The 16,846-nt window shown below is 44.6% G+C and overlaps 2 protein-coding genes across 2 annotated transcripts; one reads left to right on the top strand and one right to left on the bottom strand.

Annotated features, from left to right (window-relative positions):
* Positions 1–8,670: 8,670 nt before the first annotated feature.
* LOC146183977 (uncharacterized) lies at positions 8,671–12,362 on the top strand. The gene is made up of 3 exons (XM_084608782.1): positions 8,671–8,876; positions 9,975–10,665; positions 11,047–12,362. The coding sequence occupies exons 1-3, from the start codon at positions 8,671–8,673 to the stop codon at positions 11,740–11,742; spliced, it is 1,593 nt and encodes a 530-aa protein (XP_084464908.1). The 3' UTR covers positions 11,743–12,362.
* A 1,428-nt stretch (positions 12,363–13,790) lies between these two features.
* LOC146183976 (uncharacterized) lies at positions 13,791–16,566 on the bottom strand. The gene is made up of 2 exons (XM_084608781.1): positions 16,473–16,566; positions 13,791–15,620 (listed from the first exon to the last, which is right to left on the bottom strand). Exons 1-2 carry the CDS (start codon positions 16,536–16,538, stop codon positions 14,061–14,063), a joined length of 1,626 nt encoding a protein of 541 aa, XP_084464907.1. The 5' UTR covers positions 16,539–16,566; the 3' UTR covers positions 13,791–14,060.
* Positions 16,567–16,846: the final 280 nt, after the last annotated feature.

Genomic DNA, 16,846 nt, shown 5'->3' with positions numbered 1-16,846 from the left:
GGGCTCTGAATATGCAGCAGTGGTGCATTCAATGACTTGAAGAGTAAGAGGGGAAGAAATCCCAGCCGAGGATGAGTGGATGGGCACAGGATAATAGCACAGCGAACTCAATGTAGTGCAAGATGCCGTCAATGGTGATTCAGGCTAAGCACAGTGCAGAAGAGTTGGTATGCTCCCCATTGGCAACACGTAATGTAAGGCCAGTGCAAGGAGTTCGCACTTTGTGTAGTTGTAAGTACAAGTGAAGCTGCATGACGTAAACAGCAGTGCCTGTATCAATTAATGCTTCTAGTACAATGCCTTCACCGGTTACAGTTCACATGTTTCATGGGGACAAAGGAGGAATTGTAGCGATGGCAGGTGACGCAGCTTTACCTTCGGAAGCTGCACAACTCAGGTTACCATGCGGCGCCCAGAGGTCGACGACAGCGGGCGAAGGGGCGACGAGGTCTGATGGAAATGTAATGGAGAGCGGCGACGCGATTGACGTTCGTTCGTAGACCGGTCAGAGGAAGTCGATATGAAATAGGGGCGACGAAGCTCATCATTGTTGTAAAACTGGCGAAGAGGATACTGGTATCCATCATCATGCGGGATGTAGCCGTAGCTTCCAGCTCATCTTGCAGGAGTCGGCAACAGACATATGTAATATAGCCGCGGATGCCGTAATAAAATCGAACTGGACGAAGTGGGAGTTGGCCGCCATGTACCATACACCGACACCGGTAGTCTCGAGGACAGGGCGGCGATGCTGTGTTGCACAAGTGCGGGGTGAACAGGCGGACAGGTAGCAGCGGTAACAGGTAGTGCAGCATCCTAAATGTAAGTCTGGGCGTAGGACGGAGCGGGGGGTTCTGGAGCCATGAGAGGAGTAAGTGAAGCAAGCTCGTCCTTGACGATGTCACGTAACACAGGAGGAGGGACAGGGGGGATAGAAGCGGCAGGATCTGAATTAAGGTCACTTTGTGGCTCCTCACGTTAATGGAGCGAATCATTGTGCCCAGATCGGCCTCGGTAGTTTAGGCTTGGACCTCAGGTGTTGTTGAGCCGTTGCGATTGTAGATGGTCCAGCCGCTGGCAAGTGGCGTGAATGTCAAATACTGTAGAGGGATTCTGGGCTGCTAGAGCAGTGAAGGCGTAAGAGTCAATTGCCTTTCAAAATATGGCGAACACGGTCGCCTTCAACCGTTGCGTTATTAACGCGCCGACAAAGGGCGAGTATGTCCTTGATGTAATATGTGTAGGTCTCGCCCAGAAGCTGAATGCGGGTGTCTAGCTTCTTTTGGAAAGCCGTTGGACCAGTACCAACAGTGCCAAAGATCTGTCGGATCTGGGAAATGAAGTGGGTCCAGTCAGGAATGGCGTCCTCATGGCTTAGGAACTACGTTTTAGCCGCATCACTTAGAAGACGGTGTGGATCAACTTCATATAAGCATCCCAGGATTACAAGAGCTCATTGGATAGTATTCTTATAGCCAGTCGTCCATGTCGTCACCTAGGAGACCGGTGAAAACAGGAGAATCACGCTGACTGGAGCGTACTGACGAAGCAGCCTAGCCAAAGAGCTGAGGAATGTGGGACGCCGGATTCACAGATTGAAGCATGAGCGTTCGGCGAATGCACGTCTGTAGCGGTAAGAGCAGGAACGGTAATTGCAGTTGGGGAATGAGAGTCGGCTTGCGCCATGACAGTGGACGTGCCGTCAATAATACGACCAGAACGGAGCTCCAGGGGGTGCTGCGTAGAGGACGCTGAGAACAAGACACACCTCCGCCACTTGTGAGACAGGAGGAAGCATCATAAGTGGCCTCCTGGAATGTAATTGCTTGAATATAATGAATAACACTAGCTTTTTAAATAAAGCGATTTACAAATTAGAGGAATAATAATAGAATTTAAACCCAGAAAGTTGTTTTCATGCAGTTCTTGCCCAGAGTTTTCCTCGGTTATGAATACGTCGAATCTACCACCACAACGGTTAAACAATTCCCTAGTGAAAAAAAACGTATGAGTCACATTAACCTCATACAGATTTCTCATACAAATCTCTTACAATCTCATATATTTCTTATGCATTGAATGAGATTTGCATGAGATGGTATGAGATTTGTACGAGTTTATTATGAGTTGAGTACGAGAATTTTTATGGGGTTATTGTGACTCATAGGATTTTTTCACTAGGTTTGTGGTTTGCGATTTGTGAGGTTTAACGTCCCAAAGCGACTCAGGCCATGAGAGACGCCGTAGTGGAGAACTCCGGAAATTTCGACCACCTGGGGTTCTTTACCGTACACTGACATCGCACAGCACACGGGCGCCTTGCTTTTCGCCTCCATAACAAAACCGGCCGCCGAGGCCGGGATTCGATCCCGCACCCTTGGGAACAGTAGTCAAGCGCCGTAACCACTGCGCCACACCGGCGGGGCTTTTTCACTAGGAAAACACGGTAAGAAAGGGGCTGAAATAAGCCCAGCTGCCATAGTGCCCTTAACAAGAAAGATCTGGTTTGGTTTACGGAGCTTAACGTCTCAAAGCTACTCCGGATATTAGGGACGCCGTAGTGGAGGGCTCCGGATAATTATGGCTACCTGGGATTCTTTAACGGGCACTGACAGTACCCGGGCTTATAGCCGATACTAGTGCTACTGCCGCGGAAAAGGTGAAGCCGGCGTATTTCGGGTCAGCAGATGATCACCCTAACCACTGCGCCACTGCGGCGGCGTTTAACATGAAGAGCCGCAAAACACAATTTCGATCGGTCGCAATTTTTTTCCCTGAAAAGAGCAGCCTTCAGCTTTGCGTAGTTAAGAGCGCGTGACGACTTCTACCGAAGATTTTTGCGTATGCGTGTTGGGAAATTAGTTCCTTCAGCAGCTCGCACTTTCATGTCAAAATGGCACATGTTTTTTTTTTTTTTTTTTTGGCAATTCTAAAGAAGGGATGTCATCTTTGAGATAGTTTGCCTTTGCCGAAGCGCGCCGTGTCCGATACGTAGTAGCCGAAAATTTTTATGCCATCGCTATTTTTCGCTACATCTCTTGGCTTTCAATCTCCCCCCCCCCCCCCGCCCCCACGCAACGCGTTCTGAAATGTCCCCTCTAATTTTTCAGCTTTTTAGCAAGTAGCGAATAAAGCGTTCTTCTCACATCACCATATATTAAGGCAACTCATTGTCGCTCAAGTTTTCAAAACGTTCAGACTTGGTTAAATACACAGACTTAGCACATGGTCGAATTGTACAATAATTTACCGCATGCATGCACTGATACAAAGAGAATGAAAACGGATGCCGACCGCGTACGTACCAGCAGATCGGTAAGCGATTCTGCAAGCTCATTCTGAACAGTGTCAAAATTAGAGCTCTCACAGCTTTGGCGAAGTTCACTGTTCCGCGTCAAGAAGTTCGGTGTACCTGCTTCAAGCTCCGCCGCGAGATCGACCTAGATGCGGCGCCATCGTCTCTCCGATATAGTGTGGATCCGGCATCCGGCGGCAATCGCAGAAATGCACGTGGCGTAGGTCTATTTCCGAGTTTGTTTGTTTGTTTATTTATTAATTTATTTACTTATTTGTTTATTTCTTCAATACTGGCAGCCGCCTTTTGGTAACTAAGGCAGGGGTGGGTACATCACGTACGTTAACAAATTATGGTTCCCCAAAGATAGCAACAACAAAGCAAAGAAAAAGAAAAAAACGCACACATTGTCATGTAGTAAAGTTACTGCGGAGCGAATCACGAAGAAACAAACAAGACACAAGCGCGTAACATCCAAATCCAAAATAGAAGAATAAAAAACATACGCTTACAAAATAAAGCCCGAGCACACTAAACTTACTGGCAAGAGCTTATTGCAGAGAAAAACGCATCGGATGATGATAAGTACACCACATCGCAAGGTAACTTATTCCATTCGGCTATCGTTCTTTTAAGGAACGATAGCTTGTATGCATTGGTTCGACACTGAAGAATTATAATTGTTCTATCATTTTTGTACTGAGTTTGTCGTATCCTGTTGTACTGCATATAAGTATGAAATTCTAGTTTGGTAGGATTGTTAATGATATTAAAACATTTTCAAGCACTGCATTTTTCGACGGGTTTCGAAATCAGAGTTTGATACATGTCTTCCGTAGGCCTGATAAATGAATCGAAGTTCCTTCCTCTGAACTCTCTTAATACTTTAGACATCCATTTTAATATGCGGATCCCAGACTACGTCAGCATACTCCAGTAGTGGACGTACGAGCAAGGTATAGGCTACAAGCTTTGTTTTAGGAGACGCATTTTTTTGCCGGTGTCTCATAGCCACAGTCTTTCAGTTGCCACTGAAACTATGTTTTTAATACGAGGGCTCCAACTCAGATTCGAGCTGATAGTTACTTCAAGATATCTAAGGTCTTCTACTGATTCGAGTGAAACATTATTATTTCATAGGAGTACTTCGACGAAACTTTTTTTTCTGGTTAACCTCATTTGTTTGCACTCCGCAACATTCAGTGACATCCTCCAGTTGTGGCACGAATTAGTAACAGCATCTAAGTAGTTGTTTTGAATGGGCTGGTCATCTTCCGTAATAATCGTATGAGAAATTACGCAATCATCTGCAAAAAAAAAACGGCCAGGCACAGGAGAGTCAACCTTAGGGTCATTAGTGTAAATAAGGAAAAGAAGTGGCCCAAGGACTGAGCCCTGTGGCACTCCTGAAAGTACTGGAGCAATGAATAGGTGAACTTGAATTGGATGTCTGGACGTACTGCTGATGATGCGATAACTATGAGTCAAGCCACTGCAAAATTTGTTGATCTGTATGATGTGCTTAAGCTTTATCAAAAGATTACAATGTAGTACTCGATCAAAGGCTATTTCAAAAACCAGAAAAATGGCATTATTTTGTCCTGTTTTATCAAAAGCCGAGAAGAAATCATTTGTAGTGTGTATTAACTGCGTTTTAGTCGATAATCCGCGTCGAAAACCATGTTGAGCTTCGGAAAAAACGTTTTTGTCTTCCAAGTATGAGGCGATGTGATTAAAAATAAGGTACTCGAATACTTTACTTGTAGGGCACAACAAACTGGCTTGTAATTAGAAACACTGATTTTAGTACCACATCTGTGAACCGCGATAAACTTAACCAGTTTGCAATCACTGGGGACGACACCATCACGCAGACGAGCACTGAAAACAACACAAAGGAATTTCGCACACCATTCCGCGTACCTGAAAAGAAACGTATTCGGAATCTCATTTGGCCCTGATGATTTCAATTGAAATAGAGCAGAAAAAATGCCTTCTTCGCTTATAGTGAGATCAGGTAACTGAAGGCCGATTGATCTGATATCACTGGACCGGTCATCACCTCGCAGGAACACAGAGGACAAATAGTCAATAAAAGGTGCCACTATTTCATGACTGTCATTTACGTACGCAACATTTATTGTCAGTTTATTTACTGGGTCCTTTTCTGCGTTAGGCAAGTCCAGATTCTTCGTGGGTCATTAACGAGAAAGTTGTGCAGCTTTATATTGATGAATTGAAATTTTGATAGCTTTATTTTATTTCCCAGGTCCCTGCGAAGTGACGCCACAGTATTGCGTCCGACATTTGAAATGTTGTGGGAAATTCGCTTAACGCGGCGTTTCAGGTGAATTATTTCACGTGTTATCCACGGGCTCTGGTCATGAATTCTTTTTTCCCTGAGTGGGACGTACCTGCGAACACACTTGTGCCCCGTACTTTTAAAATCCAGCCACAACTAATTCGGGCTCATGTGACCGTCATTGTGTCTTGTAAAAAAACTGTCATATTCCTACTCAAGAGATCTAAAATGCTCTCATCCTCAGCGTCATTGAAGTCATAAACGTTTTTGTTGCTTTGCACGTAATTGGTCGCGCCATATTGGCTTTAAAAACCATCAAATTGTTTTCGGATATGCCAGGCATGATATCCACCGAAAAACCCAGCTTCTCAGTAGCATCACGCACAAACAGAAGATCTAGATGTGAGCACCTGATTGCAGTGGCCCGCGATGGTTCAAGCTGAACCTGTTTTAAATTAATAGAAAAAGCAATATCAAGTAGCTAATCAGAATGACGGCATGAAGACGAGACGCTATATGATTCCCAGTTTATTTTTGGCAGATTGATATCACCGCCAGAGGTGGGAAACCTCATGAGTTTTTGACATCATGAGGTCGACCTCAACCTCAAAATGACCTCAACCTCACGGAGTGAGGTGATGTTGAGGTGAGGTCGGCGATAGCTCGAAATGTTTTGAGTGAGGTCACGAAATCGGACGTCAACCTCACGCATAAGTTTGAGGTTGAGTGAGATCTTCATTGTGTGAGATCGAAATTGTGAGGTACAGGTTTTTTGCTGTTGCTGCGGCTTACTTCGAAACGCGCCCCTTTTGACGCGGAGTTCGAGCGGACTGCCGCAGTGTGCTTGCCGACTCTTGGTGTTCGGTTACCCCCCGTTCGGAGGATCGGATGCCGCAGCGCCTGCCCAGCTTTCGGTATTCCACCGTAAAGTCCGCAGCCCGAAGACGCTTCCATCTGGTTCTCTCGGAAGATTTTTTTATTTTTTTACGGCACGAATTCCTCGTGCTCCCCGCCCGCCACCCCCGTTTTCTCTGACTTCTTTGTGCCGATGCTTGCCGCCGGCTCAAACATCCAGGAGCGCGCAAAGCACGTAACTCACTCTGACCCGCGTTGCTTTTGTCGGATGCCGCAAACAAACAAGCAGACTAAAAAGCGAAGCAAATTGCCTTTTGCACAGACGGCGCGAAGCAGAACTGTTTATCGTTGCATGCCCGTTTCCAGGCGCTGACGTCACGGCTTCTGCCTTACATTCGATGAAGGATCCCGCTGTACATTACACTGAAACTTAACAAAAAATGGTGCAGCGAAATTGTTAGAGAACGTGATACTGACCGATAAAAAAAAGGAAGACATGAGCAAACCAGGAAAACCGGCACAATACCATCTGAGCATTTTATCGAGGTCCTCCCTTTCGAATTGTACGCCATCGTTTTATATTTCGGTCCTGTAAATTTCTATTCTTCTATTCTCCAGAACAACCTCTCTTTGGTCTTGTGCTGCTTGTTCCTTCTAACAGAATCACAGGTGGCCCCGAACAACTGCACCGCCGAATCATTGCAGCATGGGATGAATGTGCTAGCGTTCCTTACATAACCAATATAGCGGTAAAACATGCAAGGGAATAAGAAGGACGGCACAACTTATAAGACGCAGCTGGTGTACAGGAAATACGCCTACGCATGTTAACCATTTGCCTATACAGAAGAGGCAAAATATTATATGGAGCTTGTATACACAAAAGCTCAATTAAAAAAAAAATGTTTTTGCTCCGCTAAGGCCCTTTGTTTCTCTCTCAAATTCTAGTGAAACAAAGCAATGCAGGAGGAAAAATGATGGTAAGAGATTTTTAACTCCATAATATCAGGTCTCACTTGAAATCTCTTTAGGCGCAGGAAAAAAAAAAAAAAAGAGAAAAGCGTTCTCCTGCATGTCTTTATAAGCTAAAAAGTATTGAGATGTTTTCTGGCTCGACATTTTGGGGTCTATACGGACGAATTAGTGTGGCAAAACGTAGCGTGGCTCTTCCGTGCTACCGTCTGCTCGAGACGGACAAATCAATCGGATGAACATTTGTGTGGTCAGATATCGGAGTAATATATTCAGAGATTCGTTTTTTTCTTTAAACATCAATAGAAATATACGTGAATAAAACCAATTGCATGCTAGCACTGAGGAATGCAGTACTAAGTTGATGTCTCAAGTCTTCTATACGCTCTGGGAAGCGCAGTTCTCTTCTGTTTTTAGTGTGTGAAATTTCGTAGTACTTTCTTCAACATGGTATTTCTTTATATATATTTTCTTGTATGACATTTACGTTTGTGCACTGCCGAACAGAGAACAGGTTCCTTCCCTCACATTTGGCTCTTTCTTTTGCATCTTTCCAGAGGCACATAGCACAATCCTCCTTTCACTTACCGGAGCGGTCATTTAGTTTCTTTTTTTTGCCAGTATTGCAAAGCGCGATGTAGTCTCTTAGAACGAAGCTGACACATGCGCTGCTTCCTTTGGTGTGTATTGGTGGCAGTTCGGCATTCACTGCATGATCAAAACTAGATGCCTGGAGACGGACGGCGAAGGGAGGATCGTGTGCACAGCGGGGAGCGTGGTCCCTCCGGGCTGCTTGCTCGCCTCCTTTCTGTTGTTCTTGTCTTTGGTCCGGCGAAATTTGACGTACGAGCCGATATTCGCGACAGCAAAGTGGTTCACGTTTTACCCTCTTTCCTAGCAGTTCCGAACCCTGCATTTTTTTTTTCATTGTAAGCGCGGCGTTCGGAGAATCAATTTCGCCAATTCTTGTAATACGCCACGGGATCACAGAATTATAGACAAACACCTTAGGAGTGGCCAATAGGGGATATGCAAAATTACTTAGTCATCTGGCAACATGCACACGCCGCCATCTTGTGTTGGGCGAGTACTTCAGACATATCGCCCGCGAACCCGCGGCTAGCCACCATACCGCGGCTGCCTTTGAATCGTCCTGCGTGAACTGGCTGATGGAACCGCGCTATCTTTGCTAATTCTATTTTCTAATTATGCGCTATCTTGCTAATTAGCACTATTTTTGCTAATTATGGCACAAGGGCAGCGTTTTCCCTCAAGCGGCCACGAGAGGTGGCGAAAGAATCTGGAGGATTTGCCGCACCTCACTGAGGACGATTTATCGCATTTCTGCTCGTCGGCAACTCCGTCGATGCGGCAGCAAAACAAAGCGTATTCCTTCGCCGTCGAGGCCTACGCTGTTCCATCGTCGCTGGCCACTAACATCTGCGATTCGAGGTATGTGGAGTTATCTGTGTTTTTACATATGTTCGTCGCTGATGGACTTTGTTCTGCTGCAGTGTATTCAAGGCTTTCCCTCACTGCGGTAGGCGCGCAAACACTGGCGGCGCAGGAGCGACATAGTTTGACTGCTCATATGCGTCAATTCGTATATCGGCTACTATCTATATATGAAGTGCTTTTGGGTGAAGTGAAATCTCGTAGTTGTTTTCCCATGGACATGGCGCTTTCCGATTTGCATGTGTAGTAGGCTGCCTCTGGGCGCAGAATCATGTTAAGCGATGTTTCCCCTCGGAGCGGGAACTCAAAAGACTCGGTAAAAGTAAAGATAACTAAACCTGAGGCGGGAACAGTTAAGATGCCTTCACATTGAGATTAAAAGGCTATGACCCTGCAAAAAACGAAGAATGACTCGGCTATAGTGTAACATCACATGCAATGATTATATTCCCAGAAGTTGTTATTCATTAAAATATTCATTTATTCATCGTTTATTGACCATTAGGGACATAATATGGAGGGGGGGGGGACACAGAAGCATTCAACAGTCATGCACGATTATAAATATAGAAAAAAAGTGATCAAGGTTACATAAGGGGCATAAAGAAGTATTTAGCAGTTACACATGAATATGAATATAAAAAGGAAAAACAAAACATATTGCAAAGCTGGGACATAATGCAAAGTATACAAGTGTACAACAACAAGGTAGCTCCTTTTGAGTTTTATTTTGTTTTTCTGCACAACACTGCTCGAGTGCCTTTTCATATTTTTTGTAAAGTTGCATACCCAGAGGGATACAAAATTATCCTTAAGTCTTAGGATACCCGAGCCAGTTCATACCTATCCTCTTTTAAGGCTTGGATTTCAACAAATCATAGGATATAGTTTGGAAGCATCACCCTTATATAACAGTTGTCATCGTAGTGGGCCCAAATTTTTGTTTCATACCCTTGTTTGTTCATGTATTGTAGTGTTCTTTTATTTTCACCTTTTTCTTTCTCATCCTTATGATGGCAACTTTCCTTTTATGTCATTGTGCAGATCTCATCTTAAACAATGGTTATGATCATTGCCATTTTGTTCTCCTTGCAGGTTTGACATTGTCTATGCACGAGCGACATGTTTTCGGAGTCAAAAGAAGACTGGGAAACCATACCATGTGCTTCTTGCCTTTCGGCACACAACTGGTGCCATCACTGATGCAACCTGCGAGTGCCCTGCAGGGGCGAGTAGCTCATGCAGCCACATTCTTGCCGTGCTGCGGATGATAATCTTGCTCAAGAAGCAGGGTTTTAAAGAGGCTCCAGCTGAGCTTACTTGCACAAAGCTGCCTCAGCAGTGGAGGCGCCCTAGACGACAGGGAATCAGGGCAATGAATGTTCAGAACATTGATTGGAGGAGCCCACGGGAGAATGGCGTACCAGTGCCTTACCCATTACGGCTGTCTAATGCACCTGCACAGAAGGGGGACGTGCAGCAAAACCTGAATGCCCTACATGCTCTGGGCAAAACACTTGATGACCTTGGCAGCCATGACTTTGCCATGGTGTTTCTGGCTGCTAAAAGGCCTTTCGTGGAAACAAAAAGGGGACCAGCACCACCCGGTTCACCACTTGCCTACCAACAGGCAAAGCTGCCTTCGGGTTTTAGGACATGGCTGTCAGACAACATTTTTTTAGGGTCTGGAAGGGTCACTGTCGTCCCTGACCTTCATCTTTTTGATGAGGTGGCAGACTGTAAATTTCCTGACACCTTATGTTCTGAAGAGCTGAATATATTGAAGGTAAGCACTGCATACTTTAAGCGAAATTCCAAGTTGCAGAAGGGACATGAATGCTTTAATGCCTGCGCTTTCTGCACTGTGGCCTCGAATCGATGTGGGTAATTTTTTTTTTTTTTGCAAACAGTAGTGTCATTATTACAAAGTTTGTAATAGTGTAAAGGTATTGTCATAAAATTTCATCTAATGAAGACCACAGTATGTTTGTAAACTACGATAATCAAATCTAAATATGGGATACACAATAGATCATTTGAAACAAATCTAATGTGATATGCTTGCTTTTTGTTTAGCCGTCAGCACACCGTAACGAATTAATGTGATATACAATGCTAGTCTTTAAAATGTAGACGGAGGCAATAGACATTTCTCATTTAATCACAGGAACTACAGCTGTCACCAGAAGAAGCGAGAGACTTGGAAAAAAATTCAAGGCAGCAGACACACAGTGCGAGGTGGCGAGAAGCTCGTGTGGCCCGATTAACTGCCTCACGTTTTGGGAGAGTCATCAAAAGGAGAGAAGAGTGGACCGATAAAGGAATCGCGAACATAGTTGAAAGTAAGGACCTCTCTCGTGTGCGCGCTGTTCAATACGGACTCCGAAATGAAAGTCTGGCTGCTGACCGGTACAGTGCCGTAATGCAGAGCTATGGACATTCTGTGTCACTTTTACACAGTGGCTTAGCAGTAAATCCAGAGTTTCCATGGCTTGGTGCAAGCCCCGACAGGTTTGTTTTCGACCCAGAAGAGGATACATTCGGGCTATTGGAAATTAAGTGCCCATATTCACTAAAGGACAGTCAACCAGAAGAAGCCATGATAAAGTCATCTTGCCTCACTTTTGGGGAAAATGGCCAGCCAAACCTCAAGAAAGAGCATGATTACTACACACAGGTGCTGGGTCAAATGGCTGTTGCTGGTTGCTTGTGGGCAGACTTCGTTGTGTGCTCAGAGAACTGGATTGCAGTGGAACGCATATGGTTTGACAAGGAAGAATGGCTTCAAATGCGTTCAAAACTTGACGCCTTCTTTTTTTCGCACATGTTACCGTATATCAGGACACGGCATCAATGTCACTAGTGTTTTGTTCATGCCAAGCAAAAGCCTAAAACAGAAATGTGCTTGAAATCAGTGATGCATGTGGGCTCTGTATCAAATATATATGTGGTATGTAAATAAGAGCCAATTTAACTACTGAGCAGAGTTCTGTTGACACTGCTGCTGAATATATAAGATGTTATCACTACTGTTGAGCATTTGGTGGAGACAGCAGCCTCAGGCTGAAGGAGAAAAATATTTTTATTGTCAATATAAAACTAATAATGGTACAATGCATCAAGGAACATGAATGTTGACATTAATATGGAAGTCTATTGCGGCTTCATTTCAGCTTTTTCATCATGAATACTCGACAGACACTTCATATCGTGCATATTATATAATGTACTGCTGCTAGCATTCTTTCCTCTTTTATTATGCACGAATGAGATGCATTCAAGTAACCAAATTACTGTCCCAGTAAGCTTCAAGGGAAAGAAAGAAATTGACAGAGTGATTAAAAATGTTACTTTACTGTCAATATTGCACCACAAACTATATAACGGAAGTAGCTTGCAATAAATGAGTAAAATTCGGCTTAACTTATCAATAGCATAAGTAGCCTGGCTCGCATTTGTACTGCACATGAAAAGAAAATTCAATCAATAAAATTAAAACGAGGCTTTCTGGCTATATATCATCACACTTAAAATGAGTTGCAGCGATACTACCCATTTCATTTGCACTGTCTTATTCGAGTGCATCAGTACAGCATGTTCCATGCCTTTATTGAACCTAAAGTAGGTAATATGCAGTCATATGTGGCACCTAAATGTGCGTCAAAAGTGCTCGCAGCCCAATACAAATTGGTGACTTGTTTCAAATGTGTTCACAGCTACATTCCTTTTATGTGTATACATCTGTACATGAAAACAATATGTCAGTCACGCTACCTTTGTCTTTTATCATGCTAAGCAAAGCCAATCCAGTGATAAAATGGCAATAAATGAGCTGTTCTATACGCACTACACTCAGACTGAATCAAGTTTTAATATATATGCTATACTTGACACTGCAAAGATGGTTTGTAATATTGAAACAAATCCTTGGTTTTTTAATAATAAAATGGATTGCTAAAGCTATATGTCCTATTTGCCGCCATAGTGGCTCTGGTTATGGCACTTGGCTGCTGACCTGAAAGATGCGAATCTGCGGCAGGGATTTAACCTATTTCGATGAAGGCAAAATGATAGAGGCCCGTGTTCTGTGAGATGTTGTGCACGTCTGTCACAAACCCCCGCCTTTACGGTCCAAAGAGGCGCGGGATTCCCTTTACGATTTCCCGTCGTTCCTCTATGAGGGTTGTGAACACATTTAAAAGTTAGGCCGGTCAACCCGTGAAGCACGTGTGTCGGTGTGTGATTGAGGAATAAGTACAAATAGGTCACTTTCTTTTACAAACAATTGAAGGTTTATAAATAGCAGACCAAAATTACACTGATAATAATAGAGTACAATGAAAGAGAATACAACGCCACGACAAGATATTGATAAAGACGAAGAAATAAATGATAAGAGAAAAAAAAATTAACCCGACAATGAACAAAACACTGTGATAAAAATATGAAGACTATAAAGATAATAAAGCAGGTATTTCAGATATTATAAGTATGAGCAAAAGTTACATAAGAACACAGCGAAAAATACTACTAAGTCAGGTCAAAAGTTAACAAAGCGAAAATAATGTTCGATTGAACAACAGTCCGTGGCGAATGAAATTCTCACGTCTTCTTGTTTGCTGAGGCGTCGAAGGCTGTGTTGCTCGGTAGCGGCGGCCGTACAGGTGCAGAGGACGATGCGTCGATCGCGGGCCCGAAGAACACAATACGCTTTCGGAGCACCGCGGAGTGGCCGGAAGTTTGAATCTTCCCAAACGCACTGGTGAGGGCGTGCTGCTGTCGGTTATTTTATACCCTCGGCCGACTATGCAGCAGCCGCGTCAAGGACAGGCGGTCGCTGCCCCATCGGCTTGTCGAATCTTGTCCAGAGGAGCGACGGAGTCCCGTGAATTTCGCTCTATATTCCAGCCATAAGCTCCCGCATCTTCCGCTGTATAATAGGTGAGGCAGCTTGTGACAACGTCAAAGAACCTAAGGTGACTGAAATTTCCTGAGCCCTACACTATGGTGTCTCTCATAGCCTGAGTGGCTTTGGGACATTAAACCCCAACAACCAAACCTATATATCTTACTTTATGAGCACTTGCTAAGGGCAGTTAGATTTGCTAACTCCGAGGCTTCAGTCGTGGCTATTTTGCTCTAATGGGATTTAAATCTTTAGTCACGAACGTTTGTACTTATTCAGACATTTGCTTCATCAGAAGTAGTTATGCTTCCTCGAGGTTGTATTAGGGGTGACTGGAAATTTGAGAGGATGGTTGTCACAGTCCATATCTGATTGATAAGTGGTGCCAAGCTGACGGGTACTGGTCTGTCAAATATGTGGTATGACTTGATCCTTTGTATTCTGCGCTCAACGTGAATTCTGAGCGAGGCAATTTCTCGAGTTTCTTTCATTTCACTGTTCGTAAACTTCCTATTTATCAGAAATGGAGGAATGTTCAAGTGAACATTTTTTTTGCACAAGAGGTCTTCAACACGGAAGCCTTTATCTGCCATGACAGAATCACCCTCATCAAACTCTAAATCAAGAAAACCACTCTTGATCACACATTCTCTGTCTGAGATTGACCCAGTGAATAGCTCAGACACAAAGGAGAGCAGTTCATTAGGTTGCACACCTATTAGTCCTTTAAACGTGTTGCAGGACTTATAAACTGAATATGTGCTAGACTGTAGTGACAAAGATGACGGGACTTCACACTGGATCTCAGTTGCATCTAGTATCACTCTTGTTGATGCATACTTTTCAGAAAACTCTGGTGGCATGGTTGCATTCACTACAGCTCGTGGTGCCCACAGGGGTATCATACATAATCTGTCATACATCAGGTTCAACCAGGTGGTACATATTCTTGAGACAGTGGACTGCGAAACATTAAATCTGTGTGCCAGATCAGTTTCAAACAGGCCAAGGCGAAGCCGCACAAGAACTAAAAACAGCTCATTTTTCCCCGTCAGTTTTCGTTTGCGACCCTTACTGGATTTGGCATCACCCACAGTGTCGGTGCAGAAAGCATCACAGCCATTCTCTTCCGGTTTCAAGAAAAGCAGAAGGCCAATGAAGCGGCTGTAATCGGGCAGACCAGTGTAAAACGTGACATCTTGATCACAGTCCTTAAATGACTCGATGCAGAAGGCGGCTGCCTTACGTCTTTCTTCAGCAAGCTCATTAGCTAGGTCTTCTTTCTCAGCTTGCAGCTGGCGAGCAGCCTCCCTGGCTGCTGTCAGCTGTTCTTCCAGCTGTGTGCACCTATCTTGAAGTCTCCTTATTTCTTTTTCCTGTTCTTCTGCAACGGAAATGACCGGCTCCAAATCTCGTGTCGAACAATCAGTCTTCTGTGGCCGCTCGCATGAGCTTTCGGTGTCCTGTTCATCACTGCACATGGATGCATCCACAGGTATAGCAATGCTGCTACTGCCGGTACTCTCAGTCGACCCTGATGCCTGCACTGTGTGACGTGCTTGCTTCAGAGTTGTGTTTGTTGCTGGTGGCGCACGCTGTTTTGGTGGCTTCCGGATCTTTTTATCTTTAACGAAGCTGAACACTGATGGCACAGCAGTGTCCCGAAGAAGCCTGTAGCCACTTGCCACACCAGGCACATAGTCAGTTTCACGAAAGTGCTTTGAGCAAACTTTTGTTGATTTGCCAACAGTAAAGTTGGCGCCTTCATCTCTGCGGATTGCAATGATCCATTTCTTGTACAATGCTGGATCAGTTGGGAATCCATGAAATGACACCTAAAAAAAAAAAAAAAAAAAGATGGCATTCAACATTTCATGTACCAGACACACACACATATTCCGGAATTAAATCAGAAAAACTTGCCATGGTGCTGCACTAAACAGCAAGGACCTTCGTAAAATGGCCTGAAATAGGCGCTTTGTGGATACTACAGTGGGCAGACACAAAGCGGCAGTCGTAGCGGAAAAGGCTACAGCAGCAGAAGGAACGGCTCAGATTACGCAATGTTGGACGCCACACACGCGTAAACGATGAATGAGGTGTTGCATGGGGGGCGCAGAAAGGGCATAGAGGTGAACTCTAATGGGTTATCTACAGGTCATGCACTGCTAGTGTGAACATATGACCGCATCGGCGGGCTCTATATAATGGGTCACTGCGTGCGGCGCAGCCGTCATCGCATCAAAGTGGCGCAGAAGATTGACGTGGTGCTTCGCGTCATCTGCCACTTCGCTTCGATGCGCGGCCGAGTCGGTCGCAGTCGCCCTTCAATGAGAATGGCCATACACTCGCATGTTCACACTAGGAGTGGACAACCTGTACATATAACGAGCTTGGGTCACACTCACCTAACACACTACCAGTTCAATCATCGCAGCTGCAGTGTTTACGACCAGTGGGTAATGCTCAAATTTTGCAAGCCTTTCTCAAGTATTAATGGTACGTCGCTTTAAAGCGTATTGGATTCTGGCTTTAAAATTACTCGCACACTACAGTCAAAACTAGTAATAAATTCAGCTGTTAAACGTCGCTAGCACTGCGCATCAAATGCTAAAAACACGGCGCTTGAAGACGATCGGTTTTGCGTGAAACCATTCTCGATTAAAAAGTAATCCCGCGAGTCTTACCTTGATTCCACAGTCGTCAATCACTCCCCGTTGTTTGCAGAGTGGAACACAGCAGTGTGCGGGCATTTTGCCGGTAGAAAGCACTATATAAACACTCCGCTTTAACGCGCACGCACGCAGCTCAATCCGTCCGTAAGACACCCAGGCGTATGGGCAGTATGGGTCCCTCGCCCAACACAAGATGGCGTATGTAGTTTCGAACGCGTTCACCAGATGGCGCTACCAATTTTGCATACGGCCTATTGGGACATCATAACATCCACAGCGTTCCTGTTCGAAATTTTCTGAAGGTACATTTGTTTACTCGGCATTGGCCGAGTTTTGGGATTATTTCGTGTGTTGCAGTCTTTTCCTGTTTTGTTTGTTTTGTTGGG

Source organism: Amblyomma maculatum, chromosome 7 (assembly GCF_055883805.1).
Source record: "Amblyomma maculatum isolate TAMU_Amacu chromosome 7, ASM5588380v1, whole genome shotgun sequence".
Taxonomy (NCBI): domain Eukaryota; kingdom Metazoa; phylum Arthropoda; class Arachnida; order Ixodida; family Ixodidae; genus Amblyomma; species Amblyomma maculatum.
Note: the sequence above shows the minus strand (reverse complement) of the source record. Positions and strands in the feature narration are given on the sequence as shown.

What these genes read in the sequence shown, in the direction of transcription:
- LOC146183976 (XM_084608781.1), bottom strand. Translation starts at nt 16,538, where the DNA reads ATGCCCGCACACTGCTGTGTTCCACTCTGCAAACAACGGGGAGTGATT. An exon ending in TTGACGACTGTGGAATCAAG is followed by an intron (nt 15,621 to 16,472) that starts GTAAGACTCGCG and finishes TTTTTTTTTTAG; the next exon opens with GTGTCATTTCATGGATTCCC.
- LOC146183977 (XM_084608782.1), top strand. Translation starts at nt 8,671, where the DNA reads ATGGCACAAGGGCAGCGTTTTCCCTCAAGCGGCCACGAGAGGTGGCGA. An exon ending in ACTAACATCTGCGATTCGAG is followed by an intron (nt 8,877 to 9,974) that starts GTATGTGGAGTT and finishes TTCTCCTTGCAG; the next exon opens with GTTTGACATTGTCTATGCAC. An exon ending in AAGAGCTGAATATATTGAAG is followed by an intron (nt 10,666 to 11,046) that starts GTAAGCACTGCA and finishes ATTTAATCACAG; the next exon opens with GAACTACAGCTGTCACCAGA.